The sequence below is a fragment of the Chiloscyllium plagiosum genome, chromosome 3, assembly GCF_004010195.1.
Source record: "Chiloscyllium plagiosum isolate BGI_BamShark_2017 chromosome 3, ASM401019v2, whole genome shotgun sequence".
In the NCBI taxonomy this organism is placed as follows: Eukaryota; Metazoa; Chordata; class Chondrichthyes; order Orectolobiformes; family Hemiscylliidae; genus Chiloscyllium; species Chiloscyllium plagiosum.
In genome coordinates, this window is record NC_057712.1 from 41,771,582 (window position 1) to 41,793,228 (window position 21,647).

General features: G+C 40.4%; 1 protein-coding gene across 1 annotated transcript in view; it reads right to left on the bottom strand.

Moving 5' to 3' along the window:
* col21a1 (collagen, type XXI, alpha 1) overlaps positions 1–21,647 on the bottom strand; it is a 468,143-nt gene that overhangs the window by 33,310 nt on the left and 413,186 nt on the right. The window contains exons 24-28 of the mRNA XM_043681233.1: positions 15,241–15,285; positions 4,886–4,918; positions 4,632–4,778; positions 4,493–4,547; positions 2,434–2,643 (exon numbers count right to left, since the gene is read on the bottom strand). Coding sequence (XP_043537168.1) covers positions 2,434–2,643; positions 4,493–4,547; positions 4,632–4,778; positions 4,886–4,918; positions 15,241–15,285 — 490 coding nt within the window. The remainder of the gene's footprint in view (positions 1–2,433; positions 2,644–4,492; positions 4,548–4,631; positions 4,779–4,885; positions 4,919–15,240; positions 15,286–21,647) is intronic.

Sequence of the window (21,647 nt, forward strand, 5' to 3'; positions counted from 1 at the left end):
GGGGGTTAGGTATAGGACAGATGTTAGGGGTAGGTTCTTTACTCAGTGAGTCGTGAGTTCATGGAATGCCCTGCCAGTAGCAGTGGTGGACTCTCCCTCATTATGGGCATTTAAGCGGGCATTGGATAGGCATATGGAGGATAGTGGGCTAGTGTAGGTTAGGTGGGCTTGGATCGGCGCAACATTGAGGGCCGAAGGGCCTGTACTGCGCTGTATTCTTCTATGTTCTATGTTCTATGAAACAAACAGAGTTAACGTTTCAATATGACTTTTCTTCTGAACCCTTGTGTTTTCCTACATGATGGTGCTATTAGACTCTGCACATGGACAGACAGATCTCCTCTCACAGATGTTAACAGGCAAGTTGTGCACAGGAAGACTTTACCAATGAAAGGTGTGCACTCAGGTCACTTCCAAACTGCAATTCCAAAGTAATAAATGAAGCAGAAAAATCAGACATATAGTCATGCCTGTGAACAACAAGGACAGCATGAAGTCTTGGCACCCATCATTTGAAACTGCTTAACTGAACTGGCAAATTAAGTTATAAATTTGATCTTAACTGTGTCTGTCTGTCTGTGTGCAAAGGCTTCATGCTATCCTTGGATAATGAATTGTTCACAGGTATGACTATATGTCTATTTTTTCTGCTTCATTTAATATTTTGAAATAATAGTTTGGTGTGTTTTGGGGGCTTGTGATCAAAGACGATTGGGTTTAAATCATAGATATAAATCAGACAACCTTGTGGTGCTGCTCAGTCCTGTTATTGTTACACTATTAAGATTACATTTTTAAGTTTTGTTTAAGTTATAAACTTGATGTCTAAAATCTGTTGTTTGTAAAATCTTTCAGGAACAATTGGGCATTTTTTAGGGGAATTGAATATTTTAAATTCACTGTTCTCTGGCTGATTGGTTTGGTTTGCTAACAATGCATTGTAACACTAACATGCAAATTTCATTTTTATCCAAGTTGAAAACAAATACACTTACACATGACTGTTCTTGTAAAGTTCAGTATTGTTTTGAAGACGGTAAAAGATAAGGACATGGTAGGAGTCATAGTCCACAAAGGACCACAGGCATCTCTCTCCATTGGAGAGAGACAAGTGGTAGTGAGTAGCTTGAATTGAATCGAATTTATTGTCACATATACCAAGGCACAGTGAAAAGCTTTGTCTTGTGAGCAATATCGCCTAATTTCAATAATGAGTTCTTTGGTTTTGCTGGCATTGAGAGCTAGGTTGTTCTCAGTGCACCATTTTTTCAGGTCTTCTACCTCCCATCTGTAGTCTGTTTCGTCGCCATTTGAGATTCGACCGACTATGATGACTTCATCAGCGAACTTGTAAATGGCATTAGTTTGGTATTTGGCGACGCAGTCATGGGTATACAGTGAGTACAGTAAGGGGCTCTAGTGTTGAGTGTTAGTGACGATGAAATATTGTCCTCAATCTTCACTGATTGTGGCCTGTGGGTCAGGAAACTGAGGATCCAGTTGCAGAGAGTGGGGCCTAGTCCAAGATCACTAAGTTTAGTAATCAGTCTAGAGGGGATAATAGGTTGAAGGCTGAACTGTACTCAATGAGTAGGATTCGTATGTAGCTGTTCTTGGTGTCAAGATGTTCTAAGGAGGAGTGAAGGGCAAGTGATATGGCATCTGACGTGGATCTGTTGGTCCGACAGGCAAATTGGAGTGGGTCAAGAATAGTGGGGAGGCCTGGAGTTGATTAATGCCATGACCAGCCTTTCAAAGCATTTCATGAGCACCAAAGTTAGGGCCACTGGGCAGTAGTCATTGAGACATGCTGCTTAAGAGTAATGACTCCATGAGCAAAGGGTAAGGTGAGGAGCCAGAGAAGGACGAACTAGATAAGGACTCAAGAGAGGAAGAAATAGAAAAATATGTTGATAGAGTTAGATGAGTTTTGATGTGAAAAGGCTTGTTAACACTGACATTGAGCAGTTATTTCTGTGCTGTAGACACAATTCTGTGCAATGTAAATTATAATCATCAAGACACAGGATTACTTTAATATCTCTGCTGTTTTTAAAATGGATGAAACATTTAAAAGGTTTGCTTGTGGTCTGAAGATGAGTGACTGGACTCAAACTCTTCACTGCTTTTTCTCTCCACAGATGCTACCAGGCCCGCTGAGTTTCTTCAGAAATACTACTTCTGTTTCAGATTTCCAACATCTGCACTTTTTTTGTTTTATTTTATGCTTGTGATCTTGTTCTTTTTGGCAATAACCAATAGTTTTTTTTGTAATAATGTCCAGTTTGCATTTTTCATTCATTTTGAAGGAAAACACAGATTGAAATATGAGAATTTATTTGTGAAATGTGGACCTAACAAAAATAAAAGTGATGTATATGAATAATGAGTTGCATCTTAAATTGAATTCCAACATATTTTTGTCAAACTCACCCATGAGTCCTTGAATGCCTGGAAGACCAGGTAAACCTAAATGACCTGGTTGACCTTGTTCACCATCCAAACCTGGGAAACCAGGTGGACCTTGAAGTCCAGGAAGTCCTGGTGGTCCTTGTGGCCCTGGTGGTCCAGGTGAACCCTTGCGTATCTGACAGTGCAAACAATTTTCATTCCTTTCGTTGCGCAAAACTGAAGGTAACTGGGCTAATATGGTTAAAAATATGGAATGAAAATGATAAATCAAGAATTAAATCAAACAATAATATTGATACACGCACACATTTATACAGTACAGATAAGTAATTGTGTGATCCTGTGCTCCAACCGGGAACTGAAGAGTGCAGATTGGGAAATGCATACAATGATGGCTCCTTTTGTCCCAATCTTGCTTCGTATGAACATGGCTCACCATTCAGTTTGAGATATCAAGAAATCACTAAGTTAATGTGTAATCATCTTTAGCATCGCTGAAGTAAAATTATTCTTAATGTCAGTTTGGCTTAGTAAGTACCAGGCATGTCTAAGCTCTAAGGCTATTACTTTAGGCATGAGTATTGAATTAAGCACAAAAATAAAAAGCAACTCTTTAGTGCAGTACTGAAGGAGATTTGCATGGACAAAGGTAGACTCTGTTTGCTTAGTTGTGCTTAAAATAATCCACTGGCATTTTTCACAAAAATAGTGTTTTCTTGATGTTCTGGTCAACATTCTTCCCTCACCAAACAACAAACAAGTTAACATTATTAATTTGATGTTTGCTTATAACTGGTCAAAATGAAATGTTGTTAAAAATAATCTAAGGATTGGGAAGTTGATCCAAGATGGTATATCTGGTATGTTGTACTAGATGAGTAGTTCTAACTGAAATTGAGTTTGTTATTTCAGTTTCAATTTAACTTTCTGAACTTAGAGCTTTAAGAACTGTAAAGAAGCTGAAAATTATTCATCACTTATCAGAAACTGCCTATTGGTTGCAGCTAATTATTATCTAGCTGTAAGGGATTGCTATAAGAGGCCTGGTTTCTGTGACTAGTAAGCAGCAAAAAAATGATGTACTTCACCAGCTTTGGGACATCCTGAGATGATGAAAGACTTTACATGAATTTATGTTTTTCTTTTTCTTTCTGTAACTCCATCTATAAAATAAAGACTCAGCCTTTGCATATTGAAAAAAATCATCAAATTTAAATTACTTGTATATATTGTGATTTTCTCAAAAATGCAATTGCATTTGTCAAGCATGATCAATCCTTTATGAACCTCTGATGATTTACTCTGAATAACTCATGCCTAGTGTTCATGCTCATTTTAAAAAACTCTTTCATGGAGTGCGGGCATCTCAGGAAAGCCCAGCATATCTTGTCCATCTCTCATTTTCTTGAACTGAGCAGCTTGTTAGATCGTTTCAGAGGGCAGTTGAGAGTCAACCACACGATTGTGGATTTGGAGTCACACATAGGCCAAGCAAACAAGGATGGCAGATTACCTTCTCTAAATGGCATTAATGAACTTAATGGCTTTTAAAACTACTGATGTTAGTTGTTACATCTGCAATCAGTTTTCAATTCCACATTTACTACTGATACTAAATTCTACCAGCTACTGTGGTGAAATTCAAACCCAAGTCACCAGAGCGCTAGTCTTAGCTTCTCAATACTAGCCTAGCAATAACCTACTATTTCCTCCAGAATTTCAAGTAAACTATTATACAGCCACAACCAATAGAATCAAACTATCTTACAGTTTTCTAGATTAGCCTTTTTTTTAACCCTTTACATTTTAGAGGATCTAATATGTCATTCTGCATAATTCCTGTTCCCAAAAATTTCTTGAAAATTATATTCTTTATCTTTGCATTCTCCTACACAATGTGTTACAGAGTATGAAATCCTTAATTCCCATCCACTTATATCTCCTTATATATTTCAACAAAAAATCTAGCACTGAATTCTTTCTTAATAAAAATAGCATGAATACAAATTGTTTTTCATTAAGAACATTTTAATTAACTTTAGATTATATTAAGTATGGAACAATTAATCCTTATACTCACTTCTTATCACATCCATGCAAACCTGTCGGATGTACTCATCTGAAATGACTTTTCCCTATTAAAACAGTTTGGAATTAGGAATGAGTAACAGCATACTAAACGCTGAATTACATCAAAATAAAATCAGATGTACTCCTACTGAAATTCCTTCTGGACCGGGTGGTCCTGGTGGTCCTGAAAGCCCAGTCTTTCCTTTAGGCCCTGAATTCCCAGTTCTGCCAGGTAAACCAGGTTCACCCTTCTGACCTTTCATGCCTGCAGTGCCTGATGCTCCTGGTTCTCCAGGCTAGAAGAAAATGATGAAAAATAACAGAGATTGCATTGTAATCTATTAACATTTATAACATTTAAAAAATTATGAATTTCTTTGGGTAGCCTCTTTTGGCAGCCTACCTCTCCTTTTGATCCTGTTGAGCCTTTTGTCCCCTGAGAAAATAATTAAATTATCAGTGTACATAATTTAACAATAGACCCAAGTCAAAGAACAATCAGATTTGTGACCCCCGTCTGTGAAATGCAAATGGCCAAGCTTAAATATTGCAGTATCACTTTATGTACTGATTTAATGCAAATGACTTACTAATGTATTACCCAAAATTCAATTTATAACTTGGGAATAATATTGTCAGTTTAAGTTACAAGTGCCTTATGGCATGAGAACTGAAATGTGTGGTGTTAATAATCGTAATTTCAACTACTTATTATTACACTAAAATTAGGGTTGGTTAGCTCAGTTGGCTGAACAACTGGTCTGTGATACAGAGTAACATGAACAGCATGGGTTCAATTTCTGCACCAGCTGAGGTTAGCCTGAAGGACTCTCCCCTCACTTGAGGCATGCTGACCGTCAGGTTAAACCATCACCAGTCATTTTTCTCTCTTATGAGAGCAGCCCTATGGTCTTGTAGGACTATGGAGACTTTACCTTTTATTGCACTAATCTATCAATTAATTTATGTTTCTCTATAAGGCCAATAACTTTGATAACATACTGGGAAAGCATTATTTTCTTTGTAAGACCTCCCAAAAAGCACATCATTATGAATGTTTTACTTAATTTGGTAACTATTATTTTTGAGAATTCATTCCTCACTATTATGTCAACTGTGAGTGTGATTGCTTGATACAACTGAGAATACCCTTGTTAAATCAGACTGTCCTTCACTACAAATTCATGGCTGGATAGAAAACCAAAATTATTTTAAAGTGCAAAACTTAGTCATTTTCTTTGATATTTTGAAGATAGTTGGAAATAAATAAGCACATATCAAATAGTAGACAGAATTCAACATTATGAAAATAACTCAATCAGTTTGGACTTGAGAAAGACAAATCAGAATGTTTTCTTAATGATCAAAGATTGTGAGCCATGGAGGATCAAAGCATTTTGGGTGTCTATAAATATAAACTATTTAAAGCTAGTATGTAGGTACAAGAAGTAGTAAAAATGTATAACAGAATATTGGCCTCTTTCTCAATAGAATTGGAAAACAAAAATAAGAAATTGATGTTTCATTACACAAAGCATTGGTCAGACCTTTCATGAGTAGTGGATTTAGTTTTGAAAAAATGAATTGAAGGAGACACAGCACACATTCACTAGAACTATAATTTCTAAGGAAATAAATTAAAAGGATTGCTATGCTCTTGAGTTTAGAATCAAGGTGATCGATTATACCAAAATTCAGCCAAGTGTCAATTTCAGGGAGTTGCATGGAGGATTTCTCTTTGAGAACTTGAGCAAGTTTCCTCAGGCTATTTTCCTCAGCCTGCTTAATTAACATCATTTCTATTGTTCCCCACTTGTACTGCCAGGCCCTCCTGAGTTTCCCAGAGCCAATTTTGATACAAAGTTGTGCACCAGGTCAAGTGCTGTCAGTCATGAACTGTCCTTTACATTTCCCATGTGTAAACTGCCCCAAAGGTGCTAAAGAAATGGAAATTCCCTCCTTTGCTGACATGGAACTGGAGATCCTGATTAATGAGGTGGTGCGGAGGAAGTCTGCCCTCTTTGCTCAGGGCCAGCAAAAGAGGCCACAACACAAATTGTGCCAACCTGGTCTGAATTTGTTACCAATGTCTTTGCAATGTCCATGTTATGGAGAAGTGTTCAGCACAGCTGCAAGAAAGTTAATGACTTTGTGCGCTTCACAAGGGTAAATGCCAGCATTTTCTCTATGTAATCTCACATTCACTCTAACTTTGCTGATGCACTCAGCTCCCATCAAGGCACATAATCTACCTTAGTCACTATTGCATGCAACATCATTCCTCACTCACTCTCACTCACCTGAACCCCTCATACTAAGGCTTCTGTGTTGTCTACTCACTCGCCTGGGATGCCTCACCACACTTGCCCCAACAGCACCAGCATTAACAACTGTGCCAGCCTTATGCATCTCACCCAATTCAATCTTTTGTCTCATTCCAGGAGAAAACAATCTACTATTGGCTGAGGAAAGCCAAGACGGGTGATAGGATACCCAGCATCCATGTCCTCAGCCCCTAGAAGGTCAGATCCTTACCTTAGTGGGAAAGGGTAGAGGTTGGCCCTTGTGTTGATGTTGAGACCTCCATATCCCATCAACCAAGTAACAATTATTATTAAGTGCTGTGCTACTGTCCCATTAGTCCTCCAACTCTGGGGAAGAACCACAAATCTCACAGAGGGTGAATAGCAGGGTACCTCTACCAGCTCATATACAGATATTTTGGTTGATACATTGTGCAAATTAGAGTTGAGACCACAGACTGGTGCCATACCTCCGTAAGCAGCAGATGAAGAAATGCCCCACATTGTTAGCACTCAGAGCAGTTCTGGAGGAACCTTCAGGAGGAAACCCTATGGAATTGGCCATAATGTCATCCAAATGCACAGGTATACACTCTAGCATCAGGCAAGTTTGTCAGAGGCACTGGATAAATTGACACAAAAATTGGAGGAATCTATTGAAGCTATTTGAATCATGCTACCTCTGACATGTGAGTATGTAGCTGTCTCCATGGAAAGGTTTTGGCAGGTTCAGTGCACGCAGTGAATGCTAGATATGTGTCAGACTATGGTGTAGGGGTGCAAGGGCATTTGGGTAGGACACACTTAACATGTTTAGCCAAATGCCCCTGAGGTAACCAGTACAGAACTCAAAGTCATGTCATGTACTCTCTTAATCAAAGCCAGAAATATGCCTTGTTCAATCGTCTCTCATCTTTATATGTTGAACTGCCCTTCTTGACAATTATTATCACCTCTCCATCCCAGCATACTGCCTCCAATCTCTACAATTGACTTCCCCTACCACAGATAACCCCCCCTTGACTGATATCTGTGCAGCTCCCTGACTGACATGCTGAGGATCTCCAGGCTGATTGAGCTGAACTTACAGGGCTGACAGTGGTCCACTCCCTAGACTGCGGAAGAGTGAATCCGCTTAATCAGGTCGCCTCAAACTGTAGTCTGACTGTGTTAAGCTCCTGGACCGATATCAGGTTCTACCCTTGATATATGATGTTGTTAACCTCTAGTTGAAGGTAGTCTTCCTTCACCTGCCTGAGGATTAGTCCCTTTAGATTATGAGACATGGCTAATTGGTTGAAGCACATTCAGTGTATTTGCCTTGTATGCTGCTGGCAGTCAGGGGAGTAGGCATAAATTTGACATACAGCAACATGTTCAACCCCTTGACTAATCACTGCTGGCAACGATTATAAGCTGCCTGGCTTTGTGTCTGCACTAAATAGCAAGGCAAGACAGAAGCAATGTGAGCCTTAAAATTCTAAATGAGGCAACAAATTGCTAAATATAAAAATAAGGGAGAGATTCTATAGGCATCCATACAGGTGCAAAGTGAGTGATGGCTCAGAAGCCAAACAAGAAACCTTTACCTTGGTCCAATCCAGGACGTGGGTGCTTGCCCCTATGCACATATACACCTGGCAGCTGCATTAAGATGAAAGGTGCTGGTGCACTCTGAAGTGCAGTACTGAAGTGCAGAACAGCCCTGTAAATGCATCGTTCATGTGTCATGATGATGCAGTGAGGCTGGTATGTGTCTGATGCCAACCTCCATGGATGAGGTTTCGGGCAGTAACCCATGGAGCGTAACCAGAGATGTTGGGGATTGCTGTTCGAGTTGGAGGCCTGGAGAAGCAAAAGGTGAGCTGGATCTGTCACGTACTTACTCTAACTTTCATGTCAGAAATTGTTGCCATCTAGTTTCTCTCCAATGTGGGAGAATAGGAAATGTGTATCGATGAGGTAAGATTATATATTAATGGCATGTAAATATACTTGCCACATTTCCCAACTGACCCACCATTGACTATGTTGTTCAGGAGTTGGGGAGATTCCACTAAGATATTTTTATGACAAAGGAATTGAAAAGGTTAACTAGAGAATCTATTTTGGCTGTTTGGGAAATCTGGAGCAACAAAGTTTAATTGTACTTTTTAAAGGTGAATCCAGGAAGCACCTCCGCGCCGGAGTTCTGGGTATTTGAAGTTTCGAGACTAAAATTGTTGGATTTTTGATAAATAAGAATATTGATAGGGAATAAATAGAGTAAATGGAGTAAAGTTACACATCTGCAATGAGCTAAATGATTAGCAGAACAGACTCAAATTCTGAATGGCCTTTCCCTATACCTACGTTCCTAATGAAAATTAGGGACTTAAAAGATAGATAGATAGATAGATAGATAGCTAAACAGATAGATAGATAGATAGAAATTTATTGATACTTGTATTTGGGAAAACACAGCAAATGGCATACAGTTAATGGTAGTTGTCTTATCTCTAGGATAGGGGATTTCAAGACCGGGGCACATTTTTAAGGTGAAAGAAAAGAGATTGAAGAAAGACATAAGAGACACATTTTTTTATACAGAGGGTGGTTTGCATGTAGAATGAACTTCCTGAGGAAGTGGTGGATGTGGGTACAATTACAATGTTTAAAAGACATTTGGATGGATACATGAATAGGTAAGGTTTGGAGGGATATGGGCCAGGAGCAGGCAGGTGGGACTAGTTTAGTTGGAATTATGTTCAACATGGACTGGTTGGGCCATACTTCTGTATGACTCTATGTGTTTGTTGCCACAAAACAGCATTATTTAATTACATTAATTATATATGAAAAAAGAGACAAAGTTTAGACAAATATCCTTTTTTGTTCATTCCACAGCTTCACTGTTTCATGAATTGGCCACTGTGGAAGACCAGGAACTGTCCAACTGCTGAGGACTGTGGGCCTCTTTGAAGCTACCAAGAACCAGGAGCCTGTCAAAACTTTCAAAGACTAGGGGGCTGTCAAAACCACCAAGGACTGGGGGTCCATTGAAACTGCTGAGATGAGGGAGTCTGTTGAAATCGCTGAGGATGGGGCTGATCAAAACTGCTGAGGCCTGGGGCCAATCAAAACTGCTGAGGCCCGGGGCCGATCAAAACCGCTGAGGCCTGGGCCCATCAAAACTCCTGAGGCCCAGGGCCCATCAAAACTGCTGAGGCCCAAGGCCGATCAAAAGTGTTGAGGCCTGGGGCTCATCGAAATTGCTGAGGCCTGGGCCCATCAAAACCATTGAGGCTTGGGGTTGATCAAAACCGCTGAGGTCTGGGGCCCATCAAAATCGCTGCGGCCTGGGCCCATCAAAACTGATGAGGCCCAGGGCTGATCAAAACCGCTGAGGCCTGGGGCTCTCAAAACCGCTGAGGCCCGGGGCTGATTAAAACCGCTGAGGTCTGGGGGCCATCAAAACCGCTGAGGCCCAGGGTCGATCAAAACCGCTGAGGCCTGGGGCCCATCTAAAGTGCTGAGGCCTGGGCCCATCAAAACCGCTGAGGCCCAGGGCACATCAAAACCGCTGAGGATCACAAGCCTATCGAAACAACCAAGGACTGGGGGCATGCCAAAACCACCAAGGACCAGGAATTTGTTGAAACTGCTGAGGATGGAGGCCTGCCAAAACTGCTTGGGATCTGGGGCTGTCCAACTGAAACATCAGTCGTAGAAAGAAAAAATGATAAATTTGAGCCAAAAGTAAATTAAGAACTAATTAAAAAAAGGATGCAGCCAGTCAGCCAAAAGGGAGTTGCGGGCCACGAGCTTGAACACTACCTAACCTGTTGTCTCTGTCATCTCATAAAAATGTACATACATAATACATTCATCCATACTTCAAAGGGTAAATAATTCTTGTGTATTAGTACAGCTTAAGAGATTGTGCTGTCGGTACACTTAAATAATTTCATAACACTCCAGGAATAACTTTGGTAGAAGCAGGAAAGAAGTGTCACTTTATTATCAGTAACCAATTATTTGATAATGTTCGGTGTCACTGTCTGGAATGTGATAATTTTGTGAATTCTTGTTCTGGCAATGGTGCTTGTTGATAATCCATGCTGGCTATAATCTTCTAGTCATTCATATTGAAACTTTGACAAATGCACCTGAATTCCAGCATTGACCATGATTTCAGCAGTGCTTTAATTTGCACAAACAGAATACACAACAGCGTGTAATTACACAGCATTCTAATGCAATAAAAAGTTTCAGGGTACTTCATTGCAGTGTGTTAAATTAACATTTCATACCAAGTCACGTAGAAGACAGCCAAATGTTTATACGAAGTTTTAAAGAAAGTCTTGAAAGAGTATAGAGAGGTAGAGATGGAGAACATAGATCTCATGAACAAAATTGGGTTGCAGGGAGCATGAGAGATTATAGAGGGGGAACTGGAGGAAAAAAAGGGACCTCAAGTGGGGCTTTAGAGATCTGTTGTTCAGAATAGTAAGCCCAAAAGGTTAAAAGAAAGGGAAGAGTGGAAATGGAAGTGATAGGCTTGGTTTTGGAGTGGCAGCCAAATACTCATGTGATTGAACATAGGGAAAAGTCAAGTTATCAGACTATATATTGAGGAATATAAAACCTTGATAGTAATTATGAGATAAGAGACAATAGAGGGAGGCCATGAATAAAATTAGAGCTCTATGAAGGATAACTGCAGTGTAGGTAGGGTGGAATGAGCATGCAGCAACAGTGAATTGGTCAAGTGCAGTGTCAGGAATTGCATAAGAAGTCACAGAGTTCTAAAGTGTAGAGTATTGGTGGATGCTCTGATGGAGTTATTTCTGTAGAAATGAAAATCCAGAAGATGTACAGAATCAATTGCAATTCAGAAAGATGATGGTGAAGTTTGAGACCACCACAAAATCCAGAGGTGACCGTGATTTGTCTTCAGCCCAGGTAAATGAGTTTCTGGCCAGGAACCATCTGGAGTTGGAAATCAGATGATGTCCTTTACTGAGTGTCATGGCAACCCCCTGATGGCCATAGTCCCTTGACTCAACTAAGGACTACTTATTTTAGACTTTCAGACTTGGCAATGAAGTTGAAGCATGTGCAGGATGGTTGCCATATCAGCTTCTGGCATATGCCGTTGGTGTAACATTGATGTAGCATGGAAACATATAGCAAGGTGACCACCTTCTTCACTGCTCAGTACTGGCAACCACAACAAGCTGCCTTGCTTTCTGTTTGCACTAAAAGGACAAGCAAGACAAGTCTACTGTGAGCCAGTAAGTCTGAATGAAGTGGTAATGGGCTAAAAGGCAAGGCAAGGAAGGGACGCTTTGAATTTCCAAGAAAGTGCAAATGAATGAGTATTAAGAAAGGAAAATAAGAGCCTGAGAATGTACCATGTTCTGATACATGCAATGTTTGTAAGTCAACCATGTTTCGCACCAAGATACAGAAGTATTGAAATGCAAGTTGTCAGTGAGCTCCAAAATACGATTGTGAAGTGCTGAATTGTACGATAAGGTAGTTGGTCGTTAAGATATGCTATGGTGATGTCCTTTGGTATTGTGATGTTGCTGATTTCAGTATTTCATGCCCTGAGGGGATATTGGGGAATGACAGCCAACATGGGACCCAGAGAAGCACTGCCAAGCTGCAGCTGCCTAGTTAACTGGCTCCGACTTTCAGAAGTTGGGAAGTACAACAATCTAGTTTCTCATTCGGACCTGGGAGATTTGCAACCTGCTTGGAAATTAGGTGAGATTAACCAGCAATAAGACAGAAATGTATGAAAATAGATTCCTCTCTGCTTACTAGTGGGATTCTCATCTTGTAATTGAAAACTTAAATGGAAATTACATTTCTCACTATCGCGAATTGCATTTTTTCATTCTCACTGTATTTTTGTTAATTTCTCACCATTGCTCATGCTGCTCAAGGGCTCAGAGTCCAATGAGTTTATGCACTTGTTAAATACGTAAGATTTTTTCACAACCGCAAAAGTTGTCTTACCTTCACCAAAGGTGTCCTGGACCAAATCCAAACGGATACCAAACCTCTCCAAAAGCGAAGTATAAACAAACCTTCAATACTCACACTTTACAACATCTGCATTCCTACACTCCCTGTGTCCCACCCATGCAATCTAACACACTCAATCATCCCTAATAGCTCATCTTTTCCATGCCATTTACACCCCACTAACCATCCTCATGGCCATTCATACACCTGCGTCAGAAGTGCCAACTTCCTCCAAACACTCTTTCCCCTTCATCTGCCTGCCAATTCATTGAATATATTCAAACACACGTGCACACATAATGATTCTTGTTTTATTACTTAAGGCTCTGTATTAAAGTCTGCACACTATACAGAAAAGCACACTCATTCATAAAAAAAACACATTTTGATACTCCTTGACAGTTCTTAATAGTTAACACTTGTTGACACTTCATGACAGTTCTTGAGAAGCCTTGATGAGTTGGACAGTTCCAAGGGTTTGTGCAACTTTTGCACACAATCTGTTCCACAGCTAATAGTCCCAGAGGGAACCTGATCATCATCAAAGAATTTCTGACCCCTTTCTATAAGGGGTTGGGGACCATATCTGCAGGACCAGCTCAGCTCTCCAAGGGCTATCCTCGCTATGGAGGAAGCAGACCTGCTGTTACCTGGTCTAATCTCTACACTCTGGTTCCGATATCAAGGACTCATTCTGAGTGAAGGCAATGGGTCATTTAAAGGGCCAGGTGCTTCAAGGAAGCATATACATGTGAATTACAAACTAGCCCTGATCCTGCTTTCACAAAAATTAGAAATGGCAGGTTGTGGCAAGACTTGGGGTATTCCTAACTTATTTTGGTATTTTCGCCTCATTTAGATACCCTCTGTCATGATGAACATCCAGGCCTGAATGTGTTTTGATCTTCGGCACAGAATGATTTCCGGTCACTAAGCTGGTTTCTGGTTGTCTCATTCACCTTAAAGTCTGCATCTTTGATTAATATAGCGTGTATCTTTGATAGTTATAACCTTTTAAATCCTTTACGCCATAGAAATTTTAGGATTTTTTATCCATTAATGATGCATATAAATGTAAGATTTTGTTAATAAATTACTTATCTTGAGCTAAAATAAAACCTGAAAATGCTATTTTAAATTTCTAGTATTTTACTTCAGTAATTACCTTGATCACAGTGTGAGATTATTGCTGTTTTTGTATAGGAATGTTGAACAAAAACTTGATCAACCACATTTTTATATGATTATATACGAAGACACACCAAGGGAAATACAATCAAAGGAAAGGTGAGAGTAACTAATGACATCAAGGCTTCATTTGACTGATTGTGGAATCAAGGACCCTTAGAAAATCTGTGGTCAATAGGAATCGGGGAAAACTCTCTGTTGGTTAGAGTCAGGTGTGGCATAAAGGAAGATGATTGTGCTTATTAGAGCACCATCCTCAGAATGGTGTTGTGGGTCCAAACATCTTCAGTTGCTTCATCAATGACCTTCCCCTCATCATAAGATCATAAATTGGGATGATTATCAATGATTGTACAATGTTCAGCACCATTCACAACTTTTCAGATATTGAAGCAGTCCATGTTCAAACGTAATAAGATTTGGTCAATATCCAGGCTTGGGCTGACAAGTGGCATGTAACGTTTGTGCCACACAAGTGCTAGGTCATGACCATCTCCAACATGAGAGATTATAACTATTTCCCCTTGAAATTCAATGGTGCACTGTCACTACCTCCCACATTAAGTATATTCCGGGTGTTATCAATGATTTGACACTGAATTGGACCAGCCATTTATTATTATGGCTACAAGAGCAGGTCAAACACCAGGAATTCTGTAGAGAGTAACTCACCTCTTGACTCCCCAAAACCTGTCTATAAGGCACAAGTCAAGAGTGTGATGGAATACTCATAACTTGCTTGGATGAGTGCAGCTCCAACGATAGTCAAGAAACTTGACACTCTCTTAAAAAAGTAGTCACCTGATGGTACCACATCCACAAACATTCACTTGCTCCACCAATGATGCTTAATAGCAGCAGTGTGCACTATCCACAAGACGCAGTGTAGAAAATCATCAAGGCTCCCTGAACAGTATCTTCCAAACCATGGTCACTACCATCTAGAAGGACTGTCTTTGAAACAGATACATGGGAACACCACCACCTCCAGGTTTCCTCTAAAACACTTGCCACTCTGATTTGGAATACTATCGCTGTTTGTTCAGTGTTGCAACTTCATAATCCTATAACTTTTGCCTTAATGGCATTGTGGGTCTACCTACGAAATGGACTGTAGCAATTCTGGCAGTCAGTTTCCTATCACTTTCTCAAGGGCAGGGGGACAGGCAACACATGATGGCCCAGCCAGTGATGCCCAAATCCTACAAATGAATATAAATGAATATAAAGAAGATGAGTTAGATGTTACCTGTAGTCCTGGAAGTCCTGGCTGTCCTGATAAACCCTTGTAACCCTTTTCAAAAGAAATAAGAATCATTATTACAAAGAGAACTTAGTTCCAATGTCAGTAAATATACAACACAAAAATTGTAATTTTAGAAATATGAAACTCTGACTTCACTATCTAATAATTTTAATTGGGATGAACATTGAAAGACTGCCAAAGTTACATTTTTACTCATTACCCACTAGCTAATAAATATTCATATGGGATTTGAAAAACTTCTAAGAATCAGTTGTTTCCATTGTAGTCAAATCTACAGTAAATATTTAAGAGAATAACTGGATAGAAGATAGTATTTTAATTGTCAGTGCTTTCCAAAAGAAATACAAACGAGACTTGTAAGAAAAACGGAAGTAATTCATAAACTCATCACATTTTGGAGAGAGTAAAATTCTTTAGTCTGGATAGATTGCATTATTAACTAAATTATAGAACAATAACAATTTGTTAACAAGTCATTACAAAAGGGAGCTGGAGAACAAATTCTTATATTTAGAAAGAAAGGTAGTTCAGGAAACTATTGACCAGAACCATAGGATGTGTATTTGATAGGAAATCCCAAATTTTGTCTGCCAATACTGGCAATGCATTTGGCATTCACTGTTATTGGATGCTATAGCTATCCAGCAATTTCTGGTCTGTACTGTGGCGCGTAAGTCCAGACGTTGTGGTGGGCTTTCCAAATTTACTCCGTATCTCCACTGTTGGACTGAAAATTTAAAACACAAGTATTGAACCAGTATTAGGGATAACTGCCCATTAATTATGTAAAAAATATTAAACCTTCTGTGAAATGAATCATACTGAATAAATCAGACTTAAAGTGTTTCTATTGAAACAGCCTTTCCTAAAGTATTTGTGGAGAAAGTGAGGTCTGCAGACGCTGGAGATCAAAGCTGAAACTTTATTGCTGGAACAGCACAGCAGGTCAGGCAGCATCTAGGGAACAGAAGATTCGACGTTTCAGGAAGAAGGGCATGTGCCCGAAACGTCGAATCTTCTGTTCCCTAGATGCTGCCTGACCTGCTGTGCTGTTCCAGCAATAAAGTTTCAGCTAAAGTATTTGTGGTACAATGACTTATAAGCAACACCCAAAACTTCCTGCCATTTTTGCCCACAGAACACAAAGAACAATACAACACACAAAGGAACAGGTCCTTTGGCTATCCAAGTCTGCGATGCCACATTTTGATCTTCCATACTAAGACTGTCTTCACTTACAGAATCCTTACCCTCTTTCCCTTCCTATGTATTTGTCCACGTGCCTCTAGAATGCTGCTATTGTGTCTGCTTTCACCATCTCCTCTGGCTATACGTTCCAGGCACACACCACCTGTGAAAAACTTGCCTCAAACTGTGTTTTAAACTTTCCCACACACCCTGAACCTGTGTCCTCCAGTAATTGACCCCCCTGCCCCCCCCTCCCCCCAACCCTGGGGAAAAGCCTCATACTTTCCACTTTAACCATGTCATTCACAATCTTATAAACTTCTATGAGGTTGCCCCAGTAAAATCTTGTGTTCCAGTAAAATCAAACCTAATCTAGCCAATCTTTCTTCATAGCTAAAATCCCCCATACCAGGCAACATCTTGGTAAATCGTTTCTGTGCCCTCTCCAAAGCGTCCACATCCTTCTGGTAGTGTCCTGACCAGTCTGTACTTAATATTCCACATGTGGCCTCACTGAAGTTCTATAAAGCTGCAGCATCACTTGTCTATACTTATAGTCAATGCCCCTTCCAAAGGGGCCATGATGTGGAGGTGCTGGCGTTGGACGGGGTGGACAAAGTTAAAAATCACAAAACACCAAGTTATAGGCCAACAGGTTTATTTCGAAGTACGAGCTTTCGGACCGCTTCTCCTTCATCAGGTAACTAGTGGGACAGGATCATTAGACATACAATTTATATCAAAAGATCATAGCGTTATGCAACTGATACAATATATTGAACAAACCTAGATTGCTGTTAAATCTTTTATCTTTTAGAATGGGTTGCAGGTATTGAATCACTAATATGTAAATCCCAGAACTCCTTTCAAGTCACATTCCTGAGATAACATAAGGTTTTATAAACAAAAGTGACATCTTAGCTCAGACAATACATTAAAGGTGTGAGGTTACAGTCTGTCTGTATTCCAATCTTGAGTCAGATTGGTTCTATTTTCAAAGTAGGAATTTATAAAATTTCACGTGGATTGTCTGCCTGCAGATTGTGCGCTTTTTGAACAAAATAGAATGTATCTGCATATACAATTCTGTAAATGCAAATTCACCCTACAGTCCTATATGTGTTTGTGCGTGTATGTGAGGGAGAGAGTGAGAGAGTGTATGTGTGGGAGAGAGTGTGAGCAGGTGCGTGTGAGTGCTTGTGCGCGCTTGGTACAGTGTGACAGAGTATAAGTTTGTGAGAGGGTGAGCACATGGGTGAGAGTGTGTGGGGTGCATGCGTGTCTGAGAGACAGCGTATGTATGAGAGAGGGTCTGTGTGAGTGTGTGAGCATGTGTGCTTGTGTGGGAGTGTGTGCGTGAGAATGTATAGTGTAGTGGGGTCACCTGTAGTGTGAGATGAACCCAAGGTCCTGGGTTAAGGCCACCCTCATGGGCACCAAACTTGGCTATCAGCCTTTGCAGAGTGGCCGAGCAGAGGCTGATAGCCACATTTGGAAATATAACCAGTCTGACTCAAGATTGGAATACAGATAGACTCCAACCTCAGATGAATTGATACCTGCAACCCATTCTAAAAGATGAAAGACTTAACAGCAATCTAAGTATGTTCAATATATGGTATCAGTTGCGTGATATGATGATCTTTTGCTATAAATTCTGTATCTTATGTCCTGCCCCATTAGTTACCTGATGAAGGAGCAGTCTTCCAATGAAGGCAAGCATGCCAAAAACCTTTTTTACTACCTTTTCTGCCAGCAATGCCACCTTCAGTGATCTATGGATCTGTACACCCAGATCCCTCTGCATACCAATACTCCGAAGAGTTCTGCCAATCACTGTAAAATTTTCACCTGTACTTGACTTTTCAAAACACATGTTTCTAGACCATAGAAGTCAATGGCAGGAAGAAAACTGATCTATTTTCACATGGAATTTCTTGTCCCTGGTAGTGATGAACTTGGAGGCCGAAAAGGCACTTACTTTCTATTTGGTGGCTTACTCAAACCGCATTGCCTTCAAGCCTCTACTATAATTAAATTCTGGATGGGAAGATCCATTGTCAAACTGGTCTTAAGTGGCTAGTTAAGAATCACTGAAGAGTCTAAGCCTGATGTCGTAGAATTAACCCAGCTACATGATGGCTGTCACCATGCCATGTGTAAGACAGTTGTTACGCTGCCACTAACTTGTGTGGGGTAGGGGCGAGATGTATTGATCAGAGGAAACGAGCACCTGATCAAGGGACTGAGTACTGATCAGAGGAGTGGCCACTTGGAGTCACCACCTTGTTTCCAATCCTCTCTGAGATTCTCACCCTGAGAAAGCACACCCTCACCGAGCTCACTTAGCTTTGTTCATGATTGAGGTACTCAACTGAGAGGGGAATGGGATATGCAGCTATACTTCTTCCTCATACCATAGACTGGTCTCATTAAGTTATAGAGTCCTGGTTCTAAGGAAGGTCCATGAGTGGCCTCACCACCACCGCATTAGGGTGTGGTTCAGCGGGACTCTCTGGAAGAGGTAGAGGTAACTGAGTCTACAGCTTCTTGATCAGATCCCCAGGTCTGAAGAAGATTTCTGATCAACAACTGAAATTCTTGCCACCAGGATTGTGGTATGATGTGTATACTTTGATTTCAGGTCAACCGTGAATAATGTTGCTACCTGGTAACAGCAAAATCTAACCCAACTGTATCCTTATTCAAATATATAACAGAAAAGTATTTATAAACTAAAAAAAATTGAGATTAAATTTCATGTTTGATCTGTCTTAACTGAATGCTTGCCTAGAAAACAAAATATAACAAGTAGTAATCAGCACAGATTACAAAAAAGGAAAGTTATGTTGCACTCATCTTAGTGAATGCTGAAGAAATCATAGAGTAGTACAGCAAATCTGTTCTATAACACACCACGTAGTACACTCACACAAACATACAAATTAAGACAAGGTGTAAGCCCCTTGAGCCTGTTCTGCCATTCAATAAGATTACAGCTGATCTTAATACTCCACATTCCCATCTATCAAGTACTTTAGATGGGTCAGTTTTTGTCCAATGTGTGCAGGAGGGTTTCCTGACACAGTATGTAGACAGGCCAACAAGGGGCGAGGTCACATTAGATTTGGTACAGAGTAATGAACCCAGCCAGGTGTTAAATTTGGAGGTAGGTGAGCACTTTGGTGATAGTGAGCACAATTCGGTTATGTTTACTTTAGCAATGGAAAGAAATAGGTATACACTGCAGGGTAAGAGTTATAGTTGGGGTAAGGCAACTATGATGTGATTAGGCAAGATTTATGATGCATGGGATGGGGATGAAAACTACATGGGATGGGCACAATTGAAATGTGGGGCTTAATCAAGGAACAGCTACTGTGGGTCTGTGATAAGCATGTACCTCTCAGACAGGGAAGAAGTTGTCGAGCACGAGAGCTGTGGTTTACTAAGGAAGTTGTCAAGTGGAAGAAGAAGAAGGCTTATGTTAGGATGAGATGTGAAGGCTCAGTTGGGCACTTGAGAGTTACAAGTTAGCCAGGAAAGACTGAAGAGAGAGCCAAGAAGAGCCAGGAGGAAACATGAGAAGTCATTGGTAGATAGAATCAAGAAAAACCCTAAGGCTTTCTATAAGTATATCAGGAATAAAAGAATGACTACAGTAAGATTAAGGCTTTTGCCCGAAACGTCGATTTTACTGCTCCTCGGATGCTGCCTGAACTGCTGTGCTTTTCCAGCACCACTCTAATCTAGACTCTGGTTTCCAGCATCTGCAGTCATTGTTTTTACAGTAAGATTAGGGCCAATCAAAGATAGTAGTGGGAAGTTGTGCGTGGAGTCAGAGGAGATGAGGAAGCGCTAAATGAATATTTTTTTGTCAGTATTCACACTAGAAAAAGACAATGTTGTTGAGGAGAACACTGAGATACAGGCTACTAGACTAGATGGGATTGAGGTTCACAAGGAGGAGTCATTAGCAATTCTGGAAAGTGTGAAAATAGATAAGTTCCCTGGGCCGGATGGGATTTTCCTAGGATTCTCTGAGAAGCCAAGGAGGAGATTGCTGAGCCTTTGGCTTTGATCTTTATGTCATCATTGTCTCCAGGAATAGTGCCAGAAGACTGGAGGATAGCACATGTTGTTCCCCTGTTAAAGAAGGGGAGCAGAGACAATCCTGGTAATTATAGACCAGTGAGCCTTACTTCAGTTGTGGAAACAGTTATTAGAGAGACGATTTATAGTCATCTAGAAAGGAATAAGTTGATTAGTGATAGTCAACACAATTTTGTGAAGGTCGTGCCTCACAAACCTTATTGTGTTCTTTGAGATGGTGACCGAATAGGTGGATGAGGGTAAAGTGGCTGATGTGGTGCATATGGATTTTAGTAAGGCATTGGATAAGGTTCCCCATGGTAGCTATTGCACAAAATACAGAGGCATGGGATTGAGGGTGATTTAGCAGTTTGGATCAGAAATTGGCTAGCTGAAAGAAGACAGAGGTTGGTGGTTGATGAGAAATATTCATCCTGGAGTTGAGTTATGAGTGGTGTACTGCAGGATCTGTTTGGGAGCCACTGCTGTTTGTCAGTTTTATAAATGACCTGGATGAGGGTATAGAAGGATGGGTTAGTAAATTTGCAGATGACACTAAGGTTGGTAGGGTTGTAGATAGTGCCGAATGATGTTGTAAGTTACAGAGAGACATAGATAAGCTGCAGAACTGGGCTGAGAGGTGGCAAATGGAACTTAATATGGAAAAATGTAAGGTGATTCACTTTGGAAGGAGTAACAGTAATGCAGAGTACTGGGCTCATGGTAAGATTCTTGGTAGTGTAGATGAGCAGAGAGATCTTGGTGTCCATGTACATAGATCCCTGAAAGCTGCCACCCAGGTTGATAGGGTTGTTAAGAAGCCATACGGTGTGTTAAATTGTATTAGTAGAGCGATTGAGTTTTGGAACCATGACATCATGCTGCACCTGTACAAAACTCTGGTGCGGCCGCACTTGGGTGCATTGTGTACAATTCTGGTCACCGCATTATAGGAAGGATGTAGAAGCTTTGGAGAGGGTTCCGAGGAGATTTACCAGATTGTTGTCAGGTATGGATGGAAGGTCTTACGTGGAAAGATTGAGGGACTGGAGGCTATTTTCGTTAGAGAGAAGAAGGTTGAGAGGTGACTTAATTGAGACATATAAGAT